This window comes from Vulpes vulpes, chromosome 10, assembly GCF_048418805.1.
Source record: "Vulpes vulpes isolate BD-2025 chromosome 10, VulVul3, whole genome shotgun sequence".
Classification (NCBI taxonomy): domain Eukaryota; kingdom Metazoa; phylum Chordata; class Mammalia; order Carnivora; family Canidae; genus Vulpes; species Vulpes vulpes.
In genome coordinates, this window is record NC_132789.1 from 5,953,473 (window position 1) to 5,975,581 (window position 22,109).

The following is a 22,109-nucleotide window of genomic DNA, read 5'->3' on the forward strand; positions in this document are numbered from 1 at the left end:
CGGCTTGCGAAGCCCCACCTCTCCTGCACACCCCACTCCGGAACTCAGTCCCCTTCTGTGAGACAGCCCAGGTTCAAAGGCAATAGGCCCTACGACCTGCTGACTGGGGGCACCTGGGGCAAGCCACCTCACCACCCTGGGCCCCACCTTCCCCATCTTCAAACAAGGATGATAACAGCAATGCCAGCACCCACCCAGGGAAGTGCTTATAGCACAGTAGTCAGCCTGCGGTATGGCTCTAGAAATGCCTATCTGCTGTGATGACAGTAGCTGCTGTCAGGAGCGACACACTCGGAGACTGCCATCAGTTACCTAATCTCGGTCACATCTGATCTGTCCAGCTTCTGCAGCTCCAGCTTGGCGGCCTCTAGGATGGGCATAACCTCGGCCAGGGCCATCTCGGCCTCAGCCTTCTCCACCGCAATGATCTTGTTTTGTTCTTCTATCTCAATGGCTTTTTCTTCTGCGAGCTTCTTCTTTTCCTCAGCTGTGGGGGGAGGGGCAGGTTAGGGCAGCTACTGGGCAGGGAGAGGAGAGGCCACAACCATTGGGACAAAGTGGCACATAGCTCTCCCAGTTCAGTGGTGGGCTGTCAGGGGATCTAACTCACTTTGGCCAATACGATGGCCTGGGGTGTTACTACTAGAATAGAAGTCCTCACGGGGCATGGGGTCTCCAACACCAGGACCACTGCTCTGACTCTGACTGGCCACCCCCATGTCCCACCACTCCATTTCATAGGCCAGCCCCCAACCCTGCTGGCCAGTGTGAGCTGAGGACACCAGGGCTGCCCTGTCCTTCTGGAGCAGATAGAGAAACAGACAGAGTTCTCTCTGCTTCTCATCACCATTTCCTAGGTTTATTCAGGCCCCACACAAAAGCCACCCCTCCTAAGGTGGCCTGTCCCTTCTATCACTCTCGATCTCACCGCTCTCTTTGCTTCATGACACTGATAGAAATCTGGCATTTCACCTAATTATTGGCTCACTGATTGTCTGATTCCACTCACGAGAATGCAGGCATCTCCCCAAGGGCTGGAACCCCAATGCTTAGAACAGGGCTCAGTTCACAGTAGGTGGACTGTGTTGAACAGTGTCCCCCATAATCCAGGCCCACCCGCAGCCTCAGAATGTGACCTTATTTGGAAAGAGGGTCTTTGTACATCTAATTAGTCCCCATGAGGTCTTACTGGGTTAGGCTGGGTCCTAAATCCAATGGCTTGTGTCCTTATAAGAAGACTGCAGGAAGACACAAAGACATAGAGGGAAGAAGGTAATGTGCCAATGGCACCAGACATTGAGATGAACCTAAAAGCCAACGATTGCCAGCAAACCACCGGAGGCTGCAAGAGGCAAGGAAGGGTCCTCCCCTAGAACCTTTGGAGGGAACATGGCCCTGCTGACACCTTGATTTCAGACTCTGACCTCCAGACCTGTGAGACACTAAACTTCTGTTGTTTGAAACCCCCCCCCCACACACACACACTTGGGTCATTTGTTTGCGTAGCTCTAAGAAATGAATATGTTGTCACTTGTCCGAGGGCACCCGAGTAGGACTGGAGCCCATGGCCTGAGCACCCATGGCCACACTTGTAACCACTCTGGTGTCTCGCCTTCCTGTGCACTCCGGGGTGCTGCTAAAATTCATGCTGACTTTGCTTCAGGAAATGGCCCCAGAGAACTAAAACAGTGGGTACTCCATAAATGTATGCCAGACGCCCTTGTGTTTTCTGATCCGGTATTCCCTAGGGAGTCATATCCACAGTCAAGCATCGCCTGAGCGTTTGTAGGGTTCAGAGTGTGTACAGGCCCTGTCACTATGAAGGATCCTGGCCCTGGAGGAGTTTCTTGCTGGAGCAGCGGGAAGACACACACGGGAAGGAGGAGGTGAGGTCACAACCGTGAAACCCTCAGAATTGTCAGGGTGATGAGAAGAGGGGTCTGCAGGGAAGGTATCCCAGAGGAGATGGAACAGAGCAGCACGGGTGGGAAGGAGGCTGGAATAACTGTAGCGGAGCTCACTGCGGCATGGAACCAGCAGGAGGGGCCCAAAAAGACCTGCGTGCGAGAATGGTCATCAAGCACAAAGAACAGTGGGCTGACAAGCGGCTTCTCAGGAATGTCTCCCTGTCCTACCTGGGGGAGTCCCCGCCCCCAGAGCTGGCCCCACACTCACCAATGGTTGTGTTGGTGGCGATTTCCTCCAGCAGGGCCTCACAGGCAGCAGACTTCTCCGCCAGCACCACTTTCTGCACGGCCAGCTTCTGGTTCAGCTCATCCAACTGGATGGTGGCCTCCTTCAGCTTGTCCAGCCCACCCTCCAGACGCTTGCACTGAGCTGAGGAAAGAGAGGAGCTGTACTCATCACCAGGGTAGGCGCAGTTCCCAGCGCTCCAGGGGCCTCATTGTGATTCATCCCATTGGGGCTCAATTAAGAAAGTCATCTTCATGAGATGTCAAGCAAGCATAGCTCAGTACCTCCACTGACATGCTGGGACCACATCGGCCAAAATAAATGTATTTCTGAAAACCATGTTTCCCTTGGCCAATGGCTGGAGCCAAGAATTTTTTTCAAAAGCGTTTTTCCAACAGAGCATGCTGCTGCCATCAGATCATATCTCTAAGCAGTGAAGAGGTAGAGCTACAAAGTGCAGGACCCAACACTGACGAATAGAAGAGCATGCCAGGCCTCTGCCCACCCAGAAGACTCACTCTAAGATGTAATATCCAGAACATGCTGTATTTTGTCTCAATCTGGAATGTGTCTGGTCTTGCTAATAAAACACCTACTTAAAGAGAAGGTCAGCCCTTGGATCCTCACTTGTTCACCATCCCATTCCCATGTCTTACCCGTGTTATACTGGGTTTTCTCGTCCAGCAATTTTGAATATGTGTTAATGAAATCAAGGTAGTTTTTGGGTGTTACATAGTTGCTACGCCTCAATTTCTGGAGAAATTGTTTGCTGAATTCACCCACGGATTCATGGACCAAAACAACATGCTCTACCACACTGTCTATGTTTTCCATCGGAATCATCGGATTTGTCCCTGAAGAGAAAGGATGGGAAAAATGCCTCTTAGACAACAGGAAAGAGCAGGTTTCCCAAAGAGTCAGATACGGAATTCCTGTACAACCCAACAATTCTGCTCCCAGGTGCAGACCCACAAAGACCTGAAAATGGACTCAAGCAGACTCCTGCGGGCCAATGCACACAGCCACACTACTCACAACAGCCAGAACTGAAAGTGACCTGTGTGTCCACCAACAAATGACCAGATAAACAGATGTGGTCCATCCATTCAATGAAGAAAGGAAACTCTGCCGCGTGGGACACAATGTGGATGAGCCTTGAGAACATGCTGAGTATAAGAAGCCACGCACGAAAGGACAAATGTTACATGACTAGACTTCACACAAAATCTCTGGAACAGGCCAATTCAGAGACAGAAAGTAGATGAGAGGGTCCTGGGGGACTGGAATGGGAGGAATGGGAGGTTCGTGCTTCATGGGGAGCAGCTTTGGTTTTACAAGATGGAAGGAGGTCTGGAGCTGGATGGTGCTGGCAGCTGCACAATAAGAATGTACCTAATGCCACTAACTTCAGTCCTCAAAATGGTTAAAATGGCAAATTTTATGTTATAGATGTTTTACCACAATACAAAAAAAAAGTGGTATTAAAACTGTTTAATAGAGAAAGGAAAAGAGTAGCTGCCAGTTGGTTGGTGTTTTTTCTGGACCACAGGATCCGTCCATGCTCTGGCAGTTTCTCTTTCCCTTCCTCTGGCCGTGACGCTGCTCGGGGAGGGGGGCTCAAGGTCTCAGGAGGGAAATACACCCAGCGTCCTTGCTGTGTCCCTTGTCCCCAGCACAGAGTGTATGCAAAGCAGGCCTCCCTCTAAGTCTGTTAAAGCAATAAATCAATCATCTCTTCCAGGGCTAAACCCACGTCCCTTGGACTATCTGAGAGATGGCAAAACACACTCACTGCAAAGCAGAATGTGCCTTCAATTAAAATGAAGGAAGAAAAGATTGGCCAAAAGTAACCATTCAGCCAGATGCTGTGGATTTGACCTTAAGTTACACCAGGGACCAGGAAACCACAGCCTACAGGCCTATTTTATGGCATCTGTGAAAAACTCTGCCTTACAAATATCCATACTTTGGGGCACAGTTAGCCCAATGCCAGGGACTCTCTTCCAAGAAAAAAAATTCTTTTTTTTTCTTAAAGATTTTATTTATTCATGAGCAACAGAGAGAGAGAGAGAGAGAGAGAGAGAGAGAGGCAGAAACACAGGCAGAGGGAGAAGCAGGCTCCATGCAGGAAGCCCAACATGGGACTCTATCCCAGATCTCCAGGATCACCCCCTGGGCCGAAGGTGGCACTAAACCACTGAGCCACCCGGGCTGCCCGAAAAAAAAAAAAAATTCTAAGCGAATTCCATGTGGGGTTATTCACGACACAGAGCCACTGAATGCTGAAAGTAAACCTAAGTGCTGTTAACATGCAGGGATGGCTCGTGTGCCCATGGAAGCTCAGGTGCATCTATCTATACTGGGGTTGGCAGACCATGCAGGACAAATCTGTCCCACTGCCTGTTTTTGTAAACACGGTTTCATGGGAACACAGCCATGCCTGCTCCCGTACACATTATTTGTGGCTGCCGTCATGGTTCAGTGGCAGGAGTAGTTGCAATGGAGCCTGTATGACCCACAAAGCTGAAAATATTTATCATCTGCTCCTTTACAGAAAAAGTTTGCTGATTCCTAAGTTAGATTGTCAGCACAGAGCCATTCTCTAGCCCCTTTCCCTTGTGTGTTAAAATTATGAGTGCTCCCTGTGTAAAGGGACAAATTATTTATTTACTAAATACATATTTATAAGGTGGAAACTATTTACAAGGCCATCCGGTGTCATTTGCCATCAATCTGCTCAAGTTAGTTGCAGATAAAAAGCTTTTTCCCTAAAGATAAATTGACTTGCTTTCTTATTTCAAAGATTAAAATGAATAATCAAGGACTTAAGTGTTTGAAACTTCTGAGAAAATTCAGCACTGACTGATAATCAGTCCACTAAAAGGTCCTTTGGGCATCTTTCGGGGCAAGGATCAGCATAACAGTAAATATTCAAGCTACATGGGCCATGTGGTCTCTGCTCTAACTCCTCAACCTTGCAATTTGAAGCTTAAAAGCAGCCAGAGCCACCATGTTCATTGACAAATGAGTCAGTGTTCCAATCACACTTTATTTACCAAAACAAGCTATGGGTCACAATTGGTGCACCAACCCCTGCTTTGATGGTATCTGATCAATTTTATCCTAAATTGTCCTTGTAAGTTCCCAGAAATCCCTTTATTTTTTAGAACATCCTTATTTTAGAGAGAGAGAAAGAATGCAAGCATGAGTGGGGGCAGGGGCAGGAGAGAGAATCCTTAAGCAGACTCCCCATTGAGTGCAGAGCCCATTGTGGGGCTCCATCCCAGGACCCTGAGATCATGACCTGAGCTGAAATCAAGAGTTGGACGCTGAACTGAGCCACCTAGGCACCCCAGTCCTTTGAAATCCCTTTAGATCAAAACACAGTGTAAACCAAAAATATGCTAACAAACTTAAAAACGATTTATGGCCTTGGGGGAGAACGGTGACAGGATCCACTGGACCAAAATTCAAAGTCAGAAAGGTGCCAACAAGTCATTTTTGTTGGACGTACCTAAAAATGACTTAGCGACCGCGTGCAGGGCTTGAGGAGGCCAGGGCATGAACCAGTCGATACCAGTGTTATTCACAAGACCTTGAAAAGAAGGAGAGACAAAAGAGATGACCAGTTGGCAACCCTGAGATGCTTGAGGACATCGACATGGTCTTTAGCACCCAGCACATTGGTGAAAGAGCTGGACGAGTCCAGGAATAATTCACTCAAAGCAGAGTTTCTCAACCTCAGCGTGACTGGCATTGGGCTGGATGATCCTCTGGAGGGGGGCGAAGGGCGCTCTCTATGCAGCATGGAATATTTGGCAGCACCTGGGCCTCCATCAGCTGGACTGTAGTAGGACACGCCCCACCCAGCATGACAACCAAAACTGTCTCCAGGCATTGACAAATGTCCTTGAGTGGGAGCCAGTAAAATCACTCCATAAATTCAGAATCTCCACTCTAGAGGTCTAGGTACTGCACCTTCCACGAGGCTGGCAAAACGTTCCAGATGGAAGAGAGCGGAGAGCTCACTAGGGGCTGGGCACTGGGGCCCATGAGCGTTCCTCGCATCAGGGGACAGCACCCACTGTGGGCAGCCCGAGAGCCTGCCGGCAGCTGTGGGGGACAGAGCGGGACCCACACTACACAGCAGAGACCACACTTCTGCCCAGTGACCGTCTCCTGTTTTGCCCTGCGGAAGGGGGGAGAGGATGTGCAGGCTCAGCTCAGGGGTACCTGGGAAATTCCTGCACCGGGTCCTCAGGGTGTCCCCCACCGGCGACATGCCCAGGACGATGTGCAGGTTATTTGCACTCTTGTTCACAAAGTACTGCCACACAGACTCTTTGGCCGGGCCCGTCCCTTGCTTCAGGGCTTCTTGTCCGATCTGACTGAGGATCGTCTCTTTTTCCTCTTCTGGGAAAAGTGCGGGTACGATTCCTAGAAAACAGAGACATGATGGGATTTTCAAGCCTCGGGGTTATCGTCTCCTCTAGGCACTGAAATGACGGGAGCACAGCATCACCAGAGGAGCAGAGGACGCCAAGGTGAGGGGCCCTAACTCTGAGGCCCCAGGCTCATGCACTGAGGGTGAATCCCTCTGAGCCTCAATCTCATCAGTGAAATGGGAGGAATAAGTGCCTCCCGCATACCTTGTGGGGGGTGATCGTGAGCAGCAAAGCAGGGGTACTTGACCAGGGACAACTGTGCCCCCTAAGAGACACTTGGCAATGTACAGAGACATTTTCGGTTGCCCCAGCTTATGTGTGTGTTGGGGGGTGGGGATGCTAATGGAATCAGGCACGGAGAGGCCAGGGGTGCTGCCAGCCAGCGTGTAATACCCAGGACAGGCCCGCAGCAAAGACTCGCTTGCCACTGATGTCATGAGGACCAGGGATGAGAAACTGCTGCCAAGTCAGTGTAAGGGCTTCAGAAAGTAAGTAACCTGGACCATCCGGGGAGCTATTAAGTGAGGCTCCCTGGAGCACTCTCAGCCTTCACAGAATATATACCCCAGCCCTGCAGCGGGGGTTACAGACACAGAAAAGGACGGGTTGACGCTTCTAGCCCTGCTCACACGCTTGCAACCCATGTGCGGAAAGTCTGATGCCGACCCAAGGAAGCGTGTGCTCAATGCCGTGTCGGGAGCTGGACTGTGGTGCCTGGGCATCCCGGACCCACGAACCTGCCACCGTGGAGGGGGCTTCTTTGGGGGGGAGGGGAGAGGCCATGCAGGGCACTGGAGCTAAAATTGGGAGGAAGCATGGAACCTGATATTAGTCTGGAAAGGAGTTCTGCTATCTGTGCCCCTCCGTCCCTGCCCGTCCCCTCTTTCCGGCCCACCAGTCCCTCTTCCCTTTGGAGAATCACTTCTCCTCCATTCATACACCTGCATAGGCTTTGGGTGGGCTGGCGGCCCCATCAGAGCCCCAGGCAGTTGGCTCGGGCGTGGGTGCATAAGCTGAGCCAGCTGATGGAAGCCCTTCCAGGCAGCCTGGCCCCCACGTCTGGGAAAGATGGTCTCATTCACCCAGGCTAAGCCAGGACGATGCGGGTCTGGAGCTCCAGGTGGAGCTTGTTTGGGGCTTGGTTTTTTGTTGTTGTTGTTGTTGTTTGTTTGTTTTAATTACTTTGGGAAAATCCAAAAATGCAAATACAAGAGAAAAATGGTAAAGCCGAGATGGGGCACAGGAGGGATGAACCCGTAGCCACAATCTTTTGAGCACCTGGGCCCAACCAAGCCCTCTGGGCTTTCTCAGTCTTGTGAAACAGCCCTGACTCCTCCACTCTTCCTGAACTTCGCTAAGCCGGCCTGACTTGCACTGCCAGCACCTGCAACCGCGGAGGCTGATGAGAGAGGGAGAGAGTGGCCGGCAGGAGCAGGGCAGGACAGGACAGGACGGCAAATAAGGAGGCGGAAAGAACGCAGGCTGCAGGAACAGAAGGCAGTCCGCGGAGACCAGAGCACTGGAGGCTTCAGAGAAAGGGAACCAGTGCCGTGCACGGGCGGCGGTGTTCTAGGAAGCCAAGATCAGCGCAGACGTGAGTGAAGAGTTGAGGTCAGACATGAGAAGGGTCTGGCTCTGATGGAGGCTAGAGGGCACGCCGAGGAAGGGACAGGTTCCAGAAACACATGAGAAAGCACGATGAAATGTGGAAGAGGTCAAAAGGGGACACACTCCGCGGTTCAGGCCTAATGAAAATTCTAGAATAATGGGGTTCGCAGGAAGGCACAGAGAGAGCCCCCTGAGCTCAGGAGAGCTGCCAGATTCTCGCTAGCTCAGGCCCATTGATCTCACTCTATCTACACCATTTCAAATGAGTAGCCTGCATTCTTATTAAATATCCCATGGGTTCCCGTACAGAACCAAGTTGACGCAGCAGGCCTGGGGCTGCATGCCTTACAGAGGCCTGCTTACGGGGTGGCCCTTGGCTGGCATCCGGGAACTTGGACTTGGGGAGGATTCCCACCACCATTCATCGATCAGAGTGCCTCATCTGCACACAGTGTGGTTTATACTGACCACCTGCTTCCCCTCTGGGATTCTGGAATGTGGGTTGGTGCCAGGCAGCAGGTGCCCACCGTGACCAGCCCCCACTGAACACCCTTGGGTTCTGAGTTTCTAATGGGCTTTCCCAGGAGATGGCACTTCACAAAGGTTGTCAGAATCAGATGCGGGAGGAGTTAAACATGTCCTATGTGACTGCCATAGTTACTGCCATAGAAGAGGGTTCTGGAAGCCTGTGCCTGGCTCCCCAGACCTCCCCCGGCATGTGCCTCTTCCCCTTTGCTAATGGTGCTTCGTGTCCTGCTGTAATTAGATCACAGCTGTGTGTACTGCCAGAGACACAGGAACTCGCTTCTGGTTCTCCTCCTATCATCTCCGCTTCTGGCTCACTCCCCGCCTTCTCCCTGAACCCAGTCCTGTACTCACCTGATTTCTCACACTCTCCCCATAGATGGTGGCTCTCCAAGCCTGTTAGTGATGCTAAAATTGACATCTCCACCCTGGGCCCCTATTCTGAGAACCAGACCCCTACAAGTTGACCCCCGTAGCCCATCTGCTACAGGTGGAGTTGTGTTCCCCCCAAAAAGAGATGTTGAAGTCCCCAGGACCTCAGAATGTGACCTGACTTGGAAAAAGGGTCTTTATAGAAGTCATCAAGTTAAAATGAGATCATCAGGGTAGGTCTTAAGCCAGTGCAACTGGTGTCCTTATTATATAAAAAGGGGAAATGTGGGTGCAGAGACAGATATACACGCACAGGGAGAACATGAAGGCAGACCCAGGGTGATGCATCCACAAGCCAAGGAATTCACAGAAGCCGGCAGCAAATCAGCAGAAGCTAGAGACAGGCCTGGGACAGACTCTCCCCCAAAACCCCAGAAGGAACCACCCCTGCCAACACCTTGATGCGGAACCTCCAGATTGTGAGACAATAAATGTTTGTGGTTTTAGGTTTTTTTAAAAGTAATCTCTACCCTCAACGTGGGCTTGAACTCACAACCCTGTGATCAAGAGTCCCACACTCCACTGACCTAGCCAGCCAGGTGCCCCAAATATTTGTGGTTTTCAGCCACCCACTTCATGGTACTTTGTTACAGCAGCCCTAGCAAATCAATATACCACCTGACCTCCCGTTTGGATTTCTCCTAAGTGTAGCACACTCCACACCCTCCTAGCGGCACAAACCCACATCTACTCTTCCCCCTCCTAGCAACAGGGCTACTCACTCCAGCCAGAACTGGGAGCCACCCTGGGTGGGCTCTCCCTCCCTCACCCTCATCCAATCTGTACAAGTCCTATTGGCTCTACCTCCAAAATATCTCAGGAATCCACTCATTTCTTTCCATTCTCACTTCCCCTCCACCCCATCCAGACCCAGGTCATCTGTCACCTGCCACCCTCTCCTATTCTTATCTCCCTCTTATCTAGACTCCACAGGGCATCCAGAGGGACCTGTGAAAACATAAGCCTGGACCACATCATTGCCCAGAAAGTGACGTCTAATCTGCTGGACGTGACCCACCAGGCCTGCGCTGAGGGTCCCCTTCACCTGGTTTTGTATCCAGCCGGTGCACCCCGTGTGGGAGCAGCCACCACGGTACCTGATGTCAGCATGTTGTTGATGAGCTCCAGGAAGCCCTCCTCGGCCACGTGGGTGTCCGTGAACAGGAAGATCATCATTTTGTTCTCAGTCCCGAGTTTGAGATAAAGGTTCTTCAGATCTTCCCGGAAATTGTTCTCAGAGTAGCCACGGCTCAGAAGGATCTCAAACACCTGTCAACACAGAGCACAACAGCGGTGAGACAACCAGCCCAGAGAGGGTCAGACTGTGCAGCTGTCTAAGGGGGATGAGTGACAGCAAAACCAGATGACCCGGGCCATTTTTCACAAACACTGTTGAGTGAGAAACCCAAGACTCAGGAAACTATGACATCCCTTGGTGTTGAGTGAGCTGTGACGGACATGCTGCACATGCACACATGTGTAGGGGGTGACAAGTACGCAGGGGACACAGGTCTGTGCAGATGGAATCACGTGAGTATGGCAGAGAAAAGGACACCTTCGGTTGTTAAATGAGTCATCTGAGTCACAGGGTAGGGGGACAGCCGGAATGGAGGTGGGGGTGAGGGGAGGGAGCAGAGATGGGCCAGAAACAGCACACACACACATACACAAGTACAACCATAATGTGTGTGCAAGCCCCCCCCCCCCCCCATTAAGAGTTCATTGAAAATGAAAGAGATTGTGGGAAGACATGTAGGGAAACTAAGTAAGAAGCCATTTTAAATTCTTAAATTTAAAAATCTCACTAAGTAGACATAAATGTAAATGAGGACACAAACTTCAGTCCTCTCATCTGTTCATTTTTTTTGGCCTCAGGGCATGAACTAAGCTACAAGCTACTGACCTCAGTTCTGAGACTGCTCAGAAAGTTTAAAGTGACTTAAACATCCTGGTCCCTCTGCCTCCCTTCAACCCCAATGCACGCCCACGCACGAGGGCACATGCAACCTCTGTCCCGCTCATACCTTGCATGGCATTCTGTGCACTCTCACACTCACAAGCTCACACTCCCTTGGTCGCACATACTTTCAAGTTCTCTCTCTCTCTCTCTCTCTCTCTCTCTCTCTCACACACACACACACACACACACACACTCACTCACTCACTCAAGGCAACACAGATAACTTGCCACCAAATATTCGGCCTGCAGTTCCATCTGATGCTGGCAGACCCCATTCATCCTCCCTGAGTACAGCCCCCTACATCCCTTCCAAGGCTCCTGACAGCACTTAGGCATGAATGGCTCACTGTGATCCCACTACCCAACCTCCCCTCCACTCCCTGGGGCCCAGCAACAGCCCAGCACTCTTTCATCCTCCGCCTCCACCCCTTGTACATCCTTTACCATTCCTCAAGGCCAAGATGCATGACCACTACCTCACAGGAATGTCCGATTTACCAGGGCTGGTCGACAGAAAATACCAACTTGTCTAGAAAAATGTTCAATTATAAAACAATTACATTTTGATCACATATTTTTTGAGGATTTATTTATTTATTTGAGAGAGGGAGAACAAGCAGGAGGAAGATCAGAGGGAGAGGGAGAATCCCAAGCAGACTCCCTGCTGAGCACAGAGCTGACACAGGCTCAATCCCACCACCCTGAGATCACAACCTGAGCTGAAATCAAGTGTCAGGTGCTCAACCAACTGAGCCACCCGGGTGCCCCTTGATCACATATTTTATCAGATTTGGGGTTTTTAAAAAAAGATTTTATTTATTTATTCATGAGAGACACAGAGACAGAGAGAGGCAGAGACACAGGCAGAGGGAGAAGCAGGCTCTATGCAGGGAGCCCGATGCAGGACTCGATCCCAGGATCCTGGGATCATGACCTTATACAAAGGCAGATGCTCAACCACTGAGCCACCCAGGTATCCCTACATATTTTATCAGATTTTAAAGGTAAATCAACCAAATTTTTTTCACTTTTTTAATAAATACTTTAAATAAAAGGTCAGAAGTACCGCAAGCCAGATTCATTGGACTAGCCACAATTGCTCTTTATATAAAGAGTTCTCACAAATCAATAAACACATAAAAAGGCAACTCACAAAAGAGAAAAGACAAATGTCCAATGAGCACATAGAAGATATTCAGACTTCACTATGAATTGATGAAAGAAGTGCTTATTTAAACTACACTATTTTTCGCCTACAATACTGGCAAATATCAGATTGATAATAGCCAGTGTTGGCAAGAACAGGGAGAAATGGACATTACCAGTAGCATAAATCAGTATAATCCTTTGTTGTGGCTACTACTGGTAGTTAATTAAGGCATTTAAATGAACAAACCAACCAGGATGAACAAACCAACCATAATGCCACGGTACTCAATACCTATATTTGATATTTGCTTAAAAAAAGAAAAGAAACCATGTTGTCATACATGGGTCTTGGCAATGACCTTTTGGATATGACAGTAAATCACAAGCAACAAAAGCAAAAATAAACAAGTGAGTTGTGGAGATGACTCTTCACAATTGGGCCTGCCTGTGTGGTATGGTATACATCTCCACCTGGAGAGGTCCCTGCAGGTGACTTGCCAATGGCCACAGCAGGGGCTCACTGTAAGGTTCTAAGAATAAGGTGGAGAAACAGGAAACTTCCCCCCACTCCGCCCCCCCCGCCATGGTGCTGGTGGGACTATGGAATGATATGGTCACTTGGGAAAACAATCTGGCAGTTCTCCAATGATTAAACATGGACTTGTGTATGACCTGGCAATTCCACCGTGAGGTGTGTCTCCAAGAGACATGAAAACACCTGTTGACACAGAGACTTATATGTAAACGTTCATAGTGGCACCATTCACAATGGCCAAAAGGTGGAAACAACCCACATGGCCATGGACAGATGAATGGATTAACAGAATGTGGTCAATCTAGACAACAGAACATGACTCAGCTACAAAAAGGAAGGAACTGCTGATACATGGATGGTACCTGAAAGCATTACGCTGAGAGAAGCTGTCAAAGAAGATCACGAACTCTATGATTCTATATTCATGAGAATCCAGGATAGGGTGTCCGTAGAGACAGGAAATAGATGAGTGCTTTTTTAGGGCTGGGTGAGGGTCAGAAAGCTAAAGTATGTAGGATCTCTTTTGGGGGTGATGACAAAATGTCCCCCAATAGACTATGGTGATCTGTGAACACACCAAAGAGCACTGAATCACACATGGGTGAATTGTATGGCCTGTGAATTATATCTCAATAAAGCTGTTGTTTGGGGATTTTTTTGTTTGTTTGTTTTAAAGAGATTCTAAGAATGGCCCAGAATTGTGAGGGCTGGTTGTGCAGATACAGCATACAGCAGCTGGCAAATTGCTGACCTGCAGGCTGGGTCCATGGAGGTTTGGGCCAATCCCTCCTCCATATGAGTATGTGCCACAAACCACAAGATTTGCTCATATTTGACTTTCAAATTTGATTTCACATAGTCTCCATTCCAAAAATAATACAAAAGTTAGATTCTTCAGCCATTCAGTTAAAATAGTAACAAGGGAAAAAAAAAAAAACAATTCTACACTCTATGAAAACATCATGTCATGATCTGTTATACATGGCATGAACTACCAATGGCTGAAATTGGTATAACAAACCTATTTCTAAGAAGGGAGGTTGACTTACCTCGTAGCCAGCTGTGAAGGCGGCCAACCTGGCAAGAGACTGCTTCCCTGAACCTCCAACCCCGACCAGCAGGGCGTGGCCACGGTCCATTCGGATGATGCGGTGCACACGGGTTAGGTGCTCCAGAGCATCATCAAAGAGAACCAAGTTCATTTTGGTGTTGCTTTCATTATACTCCTCAAGAATTTCCTGAATTTAAAAAAATTTAAAAGGATCACTGGATTCTAAGAGACTCTTTCCTTTTGTCCAGGAGGAATTAAGAATGGAGAACAGATTTTCTTTTCAATAATCTATAGCGGTTGAAATAATTAAAATCATTTAGGTTTACGGGACTAAATCTAGTGTTGACAGTTAAGGTTTTGATCTCTTGGCTTGTGATCGGCCTGCAGTGAGCAGGTTCAAGTCATGAGTTAAAATGAAAATAAATATCAGAGTCAGCTGAGTGGTTCCCAAACTTGACTGTGCTTTGGAACCCTGGGACCTGACATGGACTTGAAGGAAGGAAACTCAGAGTGGCGAGCCCAGGGGTCCATGTGTTTAACACATTCTTCAGGTCTTTCTATGCACCCCTGGACGTGATAATCACCCCTGGACACAAACCTACATTCTGAACCTTGAGACAGAGGCACGGGTATTCTTCCCAGCTCTGCCTCCTGAGCACCCTGCACTGCTTGACTCCCCTGAGAAGCGCGCCCAGGAAAAGTGAGCCTATGGAGAAGGTAAACGCCATCTAAACCTGAAACAAGGCCTTGGCTGCCTCATAATCCTGGATGTCTTCATAAATGCGTGTTTCCTCTTCTTGCAGGGCCATCCGGAAGTCTCCAAACAGGATGGGATCCCTCATCACCACCTCTGCATCATCGTTAAAATGTTCCATAACCAAGTCTCTTATGTGGTCTTGTACCTTTTGACAGAAGATCATTTAAGGACCCAAACTCGACAACATATATGTGCTAAAACTCATGAGAAAAAAGAACACATGCTAAGATTATCTGAAGTAATTCTTTTTTCCAACTGCTACAAGGTATGTAATAATCCACCCTCCCTTATCTTTCAACTTCTATTAATGTATTTTTCCCCAATTGGTGAACTACATAAATAGATATAGATAGATATAGATATGTAGATATAGATATATAGACACAGATAGCTATAACTATAAATATAGATAGATATAGATGGCAGGATGGGACGCCTGGGTGGCTCAGAGGTTGAGTATCTGCCTTTGGCTCAGGGCATGATCCTGGTCCAGGGATCGAGTCCTGCATTGGAGTCCCTATGGGGAGCCTGCTTCTCCCTCTGCCTTTGTCTCTGCCTCTCTGGTATGTTGCTCATGAATGAATGAATGAATAAATAAATAAAATCTTAAAAAAAAAAAGATATAGATGGTAAGGGAGGGGTTTACACTTGTGTATTTCACCCAGAGAAGAATTTTGTGGTTAGTTTTTAATATGCTGGTATAGTTTGATGTACTGACCAGCTGTTTGTCTGTTTCGTTGATTAATCGGTCATGGAAGACCCTCAGACACTCGTTTCTCCAGACTCTCACCATCTGGGTCACTGTCTGGAACCTACATGATAGAAGGGGCAAAATGAGTCATGAAGTCATTTAGAGAGAGGGGGGCTAAATGCTACTATTTTCAGATGGATACACAGAGCATGGAAAAGGACAACATTTCTATAGTCCTTTTCTTCCCCCTGTTCTCACATTAATGAAATTTAATGGAAGCTAACAAATTAAGTGTAAAGACCATAAAATCATCATCTATAATTTATCCTCCATTGGGAAGAAAAAGAACATTATCTGTAAATGACATAAATGACATAAAATGAGAACCTGACACTGCTCCTACTTGCTGGAGCTCATGAATTTAAAATCGGCATCAAGGCCACTGGCAGCTTCTTTTTTTAAGAGCCAGCTCCATCTGGCCCTAGTTCTTGAACTTTCTCTGGTTTTTGACAGAGAGCCCTTACTCTCCCCTACATACTGGAGCTGTCTTCTCCTAAACCATCATTCCAAACCCTTCATGGAGATCTGAGAATAAGTTTGGGTATATGAAAAGCCATCAACTAATTCACTTTTCAATATTTTGTGGACTCAATATGAATCCACAAAATCGGACTATGCTTGAAAATCTATATACATTAACATAAATACATAAGCCTAGTTTCAAAAAGAAAATTTCTATACCTAGATTTAAATCCTTTTATCCTCCGTGCTTACTTCTCCTACAGACACACATAATATAACCAATTAGCAAATGCTAACAATTCAGTTGCCTGAGCAAAAGGTAACTTCATTTTTTTAATAATAAATTTATTTTTTATTGGTGTTCAATTTACCAACATACAGAATAACACCCAGTGCTCATCCCGTCAAGTGCCCCCCTCAGTGCCCATCACCCATTCACTCCCACCCCCCACCCTCCTCCCCTTCCATCACCCCTAGTTCGTTTCCCAGAGCTAGGAGTCTTTATGTTCTGTCTCCCTTTCTGATATTTCCTACACATTTCTTCTCCCTTCCCTTATATTCCCTTTCACTATTATTTATATTCCCCAAATGAATTAGAACATACAATGTTTGTCCTTCTCCGATTGACTTACTTCACTCAGAATAAAAAGGTAACTTCAGAATGAGGAACAAATGATCAGCAGAGCAATCCCACCAAAGGGCTAAGTACACCTGTCTACATGTCCACACATCTGCCTTTCTTGGCTCTACCTGTCTTCAAGTCACAGGCTTAACAAGTCATCAGGCATTAACCATACATTTAACTCATTTCTTCATTTAACATAAGCAAAAAGACATTGGGTGATATTCATTGATACACTGATTCATCAAATTCATTGACAAGTCCTCTGTCTTAAAAGAATAGGAAAAACCATCATGATACCAATGGGCCACATGTTAGTGAGACAAAACAAACTCACCGTTCTGGATTAGTGAGGACAAGACCATTAAAAACTCTGGAGAGATCCCGAAGATTAAAGATGTAGTGGAACTTAGATGGGGTGGGAGGCAGGTCCTGCACAATGGTTTTGTAAAGCGCCAATGTGCAGAAGGTCAGCTTGTCACTCACAGCCAGGATGCTTTCATGAAACACCTGAAAAATGAAAAGAACACCCAAGTGTCTATCAGTGGATGAACAGATAAACCAATGTCGTCTATCCATACAGTGGCATGTTTATTTGACCCTATCAAAGAGCAAAGTACTGGGCAGCCTGGTTGGCTCAGGGGTTTAGCGCCTCCTTCAGCCCAGGACCTGATCCTGGAGACCTGGGATCAGGTCCCACGTCGGGCTTCCTGCGTGGAGCCTGCTTTTCCCTCTGCCTGTGTCTCTGCCTCTCTCTCTCTCTCTCTCTCTCTCTCTCATGAATAGATAAAATCTTTAAAAAAAAAAAAAAGAGCAAAGTACTGACACACACACTACCAATGGATTAATCTTGAAAATGTGATGCTAAAGAAAGAAGCCAGTCATAGAAGACCACATACTGTATGATTCCATTTGTCTGAAATATCCAGAAGAGGGAAATCTACAAAGGTAGAATGCAAATTAGCAATTGCCAAGGGCTGAAGGATGGGAGATTGTGATTGCTTTTGGGGTAACAAAAATATTCTGAAATTAGGTAGTGGTAATGGTTGTACAACATTGGGAATTGTACTCAATGCCGAAACTTTAAATTGGTTAAAATAACTAATGCTACACTATGTGAATTGTACCATAAATTTTAAAGAAGAGATAAAAAGGGGCACTGGGGTGGCTCAGCTGGTTGAGCATCTGACTCTTGATTTCAGCTCAGGTCATGATTTCAAGGTCATGAAATTGAGCCCTAAGTCACACTCCACACTGAGCATGGAACCTGCTTAAGATTCTCTCCCTCTCCCTCTGCCCCTTCCACCCCCATTCACATACTCTCTCTCTCTGAGAGAAAAAAGAAGGCCAAAGAAACATCATCTGATTTGCTTTGTTTCCCTAGATTTTCACATTGACAAGTCAACATAATGTGAAACCAAAACCCAAACCAGTCCTTGGTTAGAGTTTGATTTGACCAGTGTAGACTCACAGTTTTGACACTGAATAGCTTATGATAGGGCACAAACATGCCAGGTGCCCACAGTTCCTATGGATCACACCTCACCATCCCACATCTTTACCTCTCCTGCCCCTCAAGGCTTTGTGTGCACAAATCTCATTATAGGAGGGAAATGGCAGGACCAGAAGGTCATCATTTAAGTGAATAGGTTCCATTTGTGGGGGGAGGGGTAGCCAAGTTAAATCATCATAATGAGAGCAGTAACTAGTATCTAATGAGTATCTTCTGTGTGCTAGACACTGTGCCACACATTTTATGTGCCCTTTTCTCCTTTCATTTTCCCAGAAACTCAGTGAGGTGGACACCATCATTATCCCTGTTCCAGATGAGAACCAGGTCTAGGAGAGCTCAAGGGACTTACCCAGGGAGCAGAATGGGACCTGATTCCAGGTCTTGGTCCCCTAGTTGATTCACTGACTCAACTCAATGTGGCACATGTAACTCAGGGCTACATCATGACTTCTGTGCACCCAAGACACTTTTGCCTTCTGGGCCCCATCCTCCATAAAAATATATGACTTTATATTTTATGACTGCACTGGTATACAGATGAATATAATCCAGGCTAGATTATATTCTCTTTTTTCTTCTGGTTTTAAAAGAAGTCAAAGTACGTTCATGGACCCCCAAAAGTACTGCAGGCCTTGTGCCTGCTGTGCCTCATGCCTAAGTCAACCATACATACACTTCTCCCCAACACAAGGTCCTCCAGGTTAGACTGGTAATTAAAAGCAAGTTACCGAAGTGTGGCCTTTCAGGATGGAGGAATAAATTAAATGCAAAGACTCCTCTGAAGGAAATGGTACATTGAAGACACTGAACAGTGAAATAAATCTCGGATCAACTTCATTGCGGCCTCCTCCAGCTTTTCCCATGGCAGCAATAAAGCCGAGGTCCCGAATGCTTTTACAATTCAGCTCCTTCCCACGGTCATACAAGTAGCCTTTTTCCAACAGCAGTTTCAGCAAGGCGATTGGCTGCTGTGTGCCATATTCATCCACCTTGATTTTGTTTTTAAAGAAAAGAGATAACAGTAGTATCATAAAACAGAACTCAGAGATGCCTTAAATGCCTGACCATTTAAACTAATTCCCGTCTTTCCTCTTCCTCTCTCTGAGCACTCTGGTTTTCATTCCATAGGGTTTCTGAAGGTTTGCCACTATATATTCATTTGTAATTTTTTTTAATCCGTCTTCCCCCTCTGGACTATAAGCTCCATAAGGGCAGGGACTACTATGTTTTGTTCATCACTGCACAGCACCAGACCCATAGGAGGTGCTCAATAAATATATGCTAATTGGATGGATGCATGGATGGATAAAAGGGTGTGTGGGTACATGCATATATAGGAATAGATGCACAATCGGATGAGTGTGGATAGAGGGATGGATGGATGGATGGATGGATGGAAAGACACTTGGAAAGATGGATGGATAGAAGGATGCGTGGGTGCATGCATGGATAGATATATACATGAATGGATGAACAGATGCATAAATGGATGCATAAGTGAGTGTGTGGATACAGGGATGAATGGTTAGATAAACAGATGGATGCGTGCGTGCACGGATGGATGGGTGGATCCTGGCTTTGCAGTCTATTTGGAAGATAGATTTTCAGAGGAAAAAACATGGTTCTGCAGGAATTACATAAATTTACATTTCAGTACAAAGAAAACCTCACACCTCTCAGGCTCTAGCCCCAGAAACACACTCCACATGCATGCTAAAGTTTCCCTTCATTGGTAATTCCAGAGGAACCCCGGAGAAGTGTCTAGGCCCTATGCTTCCCATGTATATGGGACTGAGAACAATATTATCATCTAAGCTATAGGCTCATTGGGAAATCACTTACTCAAACACATGCTGTAAAGAGTTTGGAGGCTGCCTGCTGCCTGCTTACTCCTTCAAGAAAGCAAGGAGAGCAATCTGTAGGGAAAAGTCCCTCTGTGTAAGAACACTCCAGTAACACTGTCTCCTAAGCTGGCTCCCCATAGCCAGCACCCTGCAGGTGTTATGCAGAATGAAGACACATGTTCTCCCACTCATGAATGCCATACACATACGCAGCAACACAAACACAAGCACACAGCCTTGCCCCATCGCTCCCCACTCTGTAGCCCTGACGCTACCTTCGGCATATTCATGTCATCCATGAACACCAGGAGGCGCTTCCCCATGGGTGGGCCATATGTGTCTTTGGTTCGTTTTTCCACATTTGCTTCCAAATTTCTTTGGATATCCATAGAGGTGGTGCGGGAGGAGAAATTGGCCATTAACACAATCTGGAACAGAGAGGGATCATTCCAGAAGGCGGTTGTTTCTTCACAGTACCAGCGGGAAATGCTGGACCGTGAGCTACCATCAATTTTGCAAATTCACTGGGATCTGAACTTTTCTATAATCCACTGTCTGTCTGTACTTCATTCTTCACCTTTGGCAGGTTATATGAGGCAACAGTGAGTTGCTGCGTGTGGGCCTTGGGTGCCTGTGGACAGGGAGGGGTGTTCTTAGTTCTGCATAGTTCTGGCTAGGGGAACCTCCAGAATTAGGTTTAACCTTCTAGAGCCTCATTTTTCACATCTGTAAGACAATTTTGATAACACCTGCTTGGATTACGTCATGGGGTGATTTTATCACAGGAGATGAAGTCCACAAAGGTATTTTCAGTATGACAAGGTAATAATATTCAACCATAAGTGACTGTCATGCCTGCTGCATCTTAATAAGTAAGTCTGAGAGAGCACCTGTGGAACTGACCCCGTGAGAGAAAGTTGAGGGAGGTCCCCCAGTCCCTGTGCAGAAAGCATGTCCTTATGCACAGAATGTACCCAGGGCCAGCCAATTGCGCTTCTTAGCGCATTACTGAGACTTCACTGGCCAGAGGTTCTCGCACATAATTGTGCCCCTGAGTCACTTGGAGGTCTAGTGCCACACAGCTCCCAGGGCCCCATCCTCAGAGTTTCCGATTCAATAGGTCTAGAGTAGTATAAGCAAATTTTCAGGCAATACTGCTGGCTTAGGGACCACCCTTAAGAACCACCACCGTGGCTAACACTGCCTTCTAAGGGGCTCACTGGTGCAGCTGCACAGGAGCCCAACATGTCGAAGGTGAATGTGCATCTCATTATAACGAATATGCTCAAATGTGCCTGTTGGGGGGATAAGCACCAGCTGCTGAGTCCCAGTGGAAGGACATCACAGTGGGGGTTTCTGAACATCACTGTTGTTTGCCTGACCCCACAAACTTGCAGGTCCCTCTGGTGGTAAACATCCCTCTGCACCCTCTGGGATGACATCCTTAAAGCTAAATATACCATGTTTCCACACGCCAGCGTGTGAGTGGGCTCAACCACTTGCAGGCAGTCTGGCCCAGTCCTGTGTACATCCCTCACGTGATGCCTATGCCCAAGCTTGGCTGACCACTCCCTGCCCCAGAGGACCACGTGGTTTCCGGGCAACAAGCTAAGTATGAAAGCCAGGGAGGAAAGCCGCAGGAAACTTTGCTCCCCTTGGAAGTTCCAGAAGGCCAAAACAGGAACTGGAAACTTAAATGATGAATGGATATTAACAAAAACTAGCACTGGGCCAGTGAGTGGATTTGGGTCAAGTATACCTGGATATCGTGAGAACCACAGGCAGCTTCCTGGAGGAGACATGAGTCTTTTCTCAGTTATTAAAATACTAAATAAAAATTGTTTTAGGCCAGGACAGTTGAAATGATGAGCAGGTGGCCTGCGTGGGGCAACTCTGAGTACAGAGAGGAGCACTGACGTGGTCCCTCCTAATCTGGAGCCCTGGCTCACTCTGCACTGTCATGTTTCACGGGTTCATTTTCAAGTTTGCCCCACTGACTGCGAGTCCCTCCAGACCTGACTGCAGGGTCACTGCTGTCTGCCTCCATGGCACCTGGCTAGCCAGCGTCTGACCTATGTCAGACACTCCCACATTTAACGCAGAGATGGAGGAAGGAAGGAAAAACCTTCCGGTTTTCAAAGTCACAAACCAGAGATGAGTAACATGACAGCCAGCCTCTAACACCTCCCCCAAGGTGGCAGTTCTTGGCTCCCCCTGCACTGACCCCTCCCAGGGCTGCTGGGTGACCTCTTGCATGGCAGC

General features: G+C 47.5%; 1 protein-coding gene across 1 annotated transcript in view; it reads right to left on the bottom strand.

Annotated features, from left to right (window-relative positions):
- DNAH10 (dynein axonemal heavy chain 10) overlaps positions 1–22,109 on the bottom strand; it is a 134,308-nt gene that overhangs the window by 26,966 nt on the left and 85,233 nt on the right. The window contains exons 46-57 of the mRNA XM_026017081.2: positions 20,123–20,275; positions 18,732–18,992; positions 16,828–17,000; positions 15,374–15,467; positions 14,633–14,800; positions 13,897–14,085; positions 10,301–10,472; positions 6,427–6,630; positions 5,708–5,788; positions 2,850–3,047; positions 2,176–2,337; positions 313–487 (exon numbers count right to left, since the gene is read on the bottom strand). Of these exons, the coding sequence (XP_025872866.2) occupies positions 313–487; positions 2,176–2,337; positions 2,850–3,047; positions 5,708–5,788; positions 6,427–6,630; positions 10,301–10,472; positions 13,897–14,085; positions 14,633–14,800; positions 15,374–15,467; positions 16,828–17,000; positions 18,732–18,992; positions 20,123–20,275 (2,030 nt within the window). The remainder of the gene's footprint in view (positions 1–312; positions 488–2,175; positions 2,338–2,849; positions 3,048–5,707; positions 5,789–6,426; positions 6,631–10,300; positions 10,473–13,896; positions 14,086–14,632; positions 14,801–15,373; positions 15,468–16,827; positions 17,001–18,731; positions 18,993–20,122; positions 20,276–22,109) is intronic.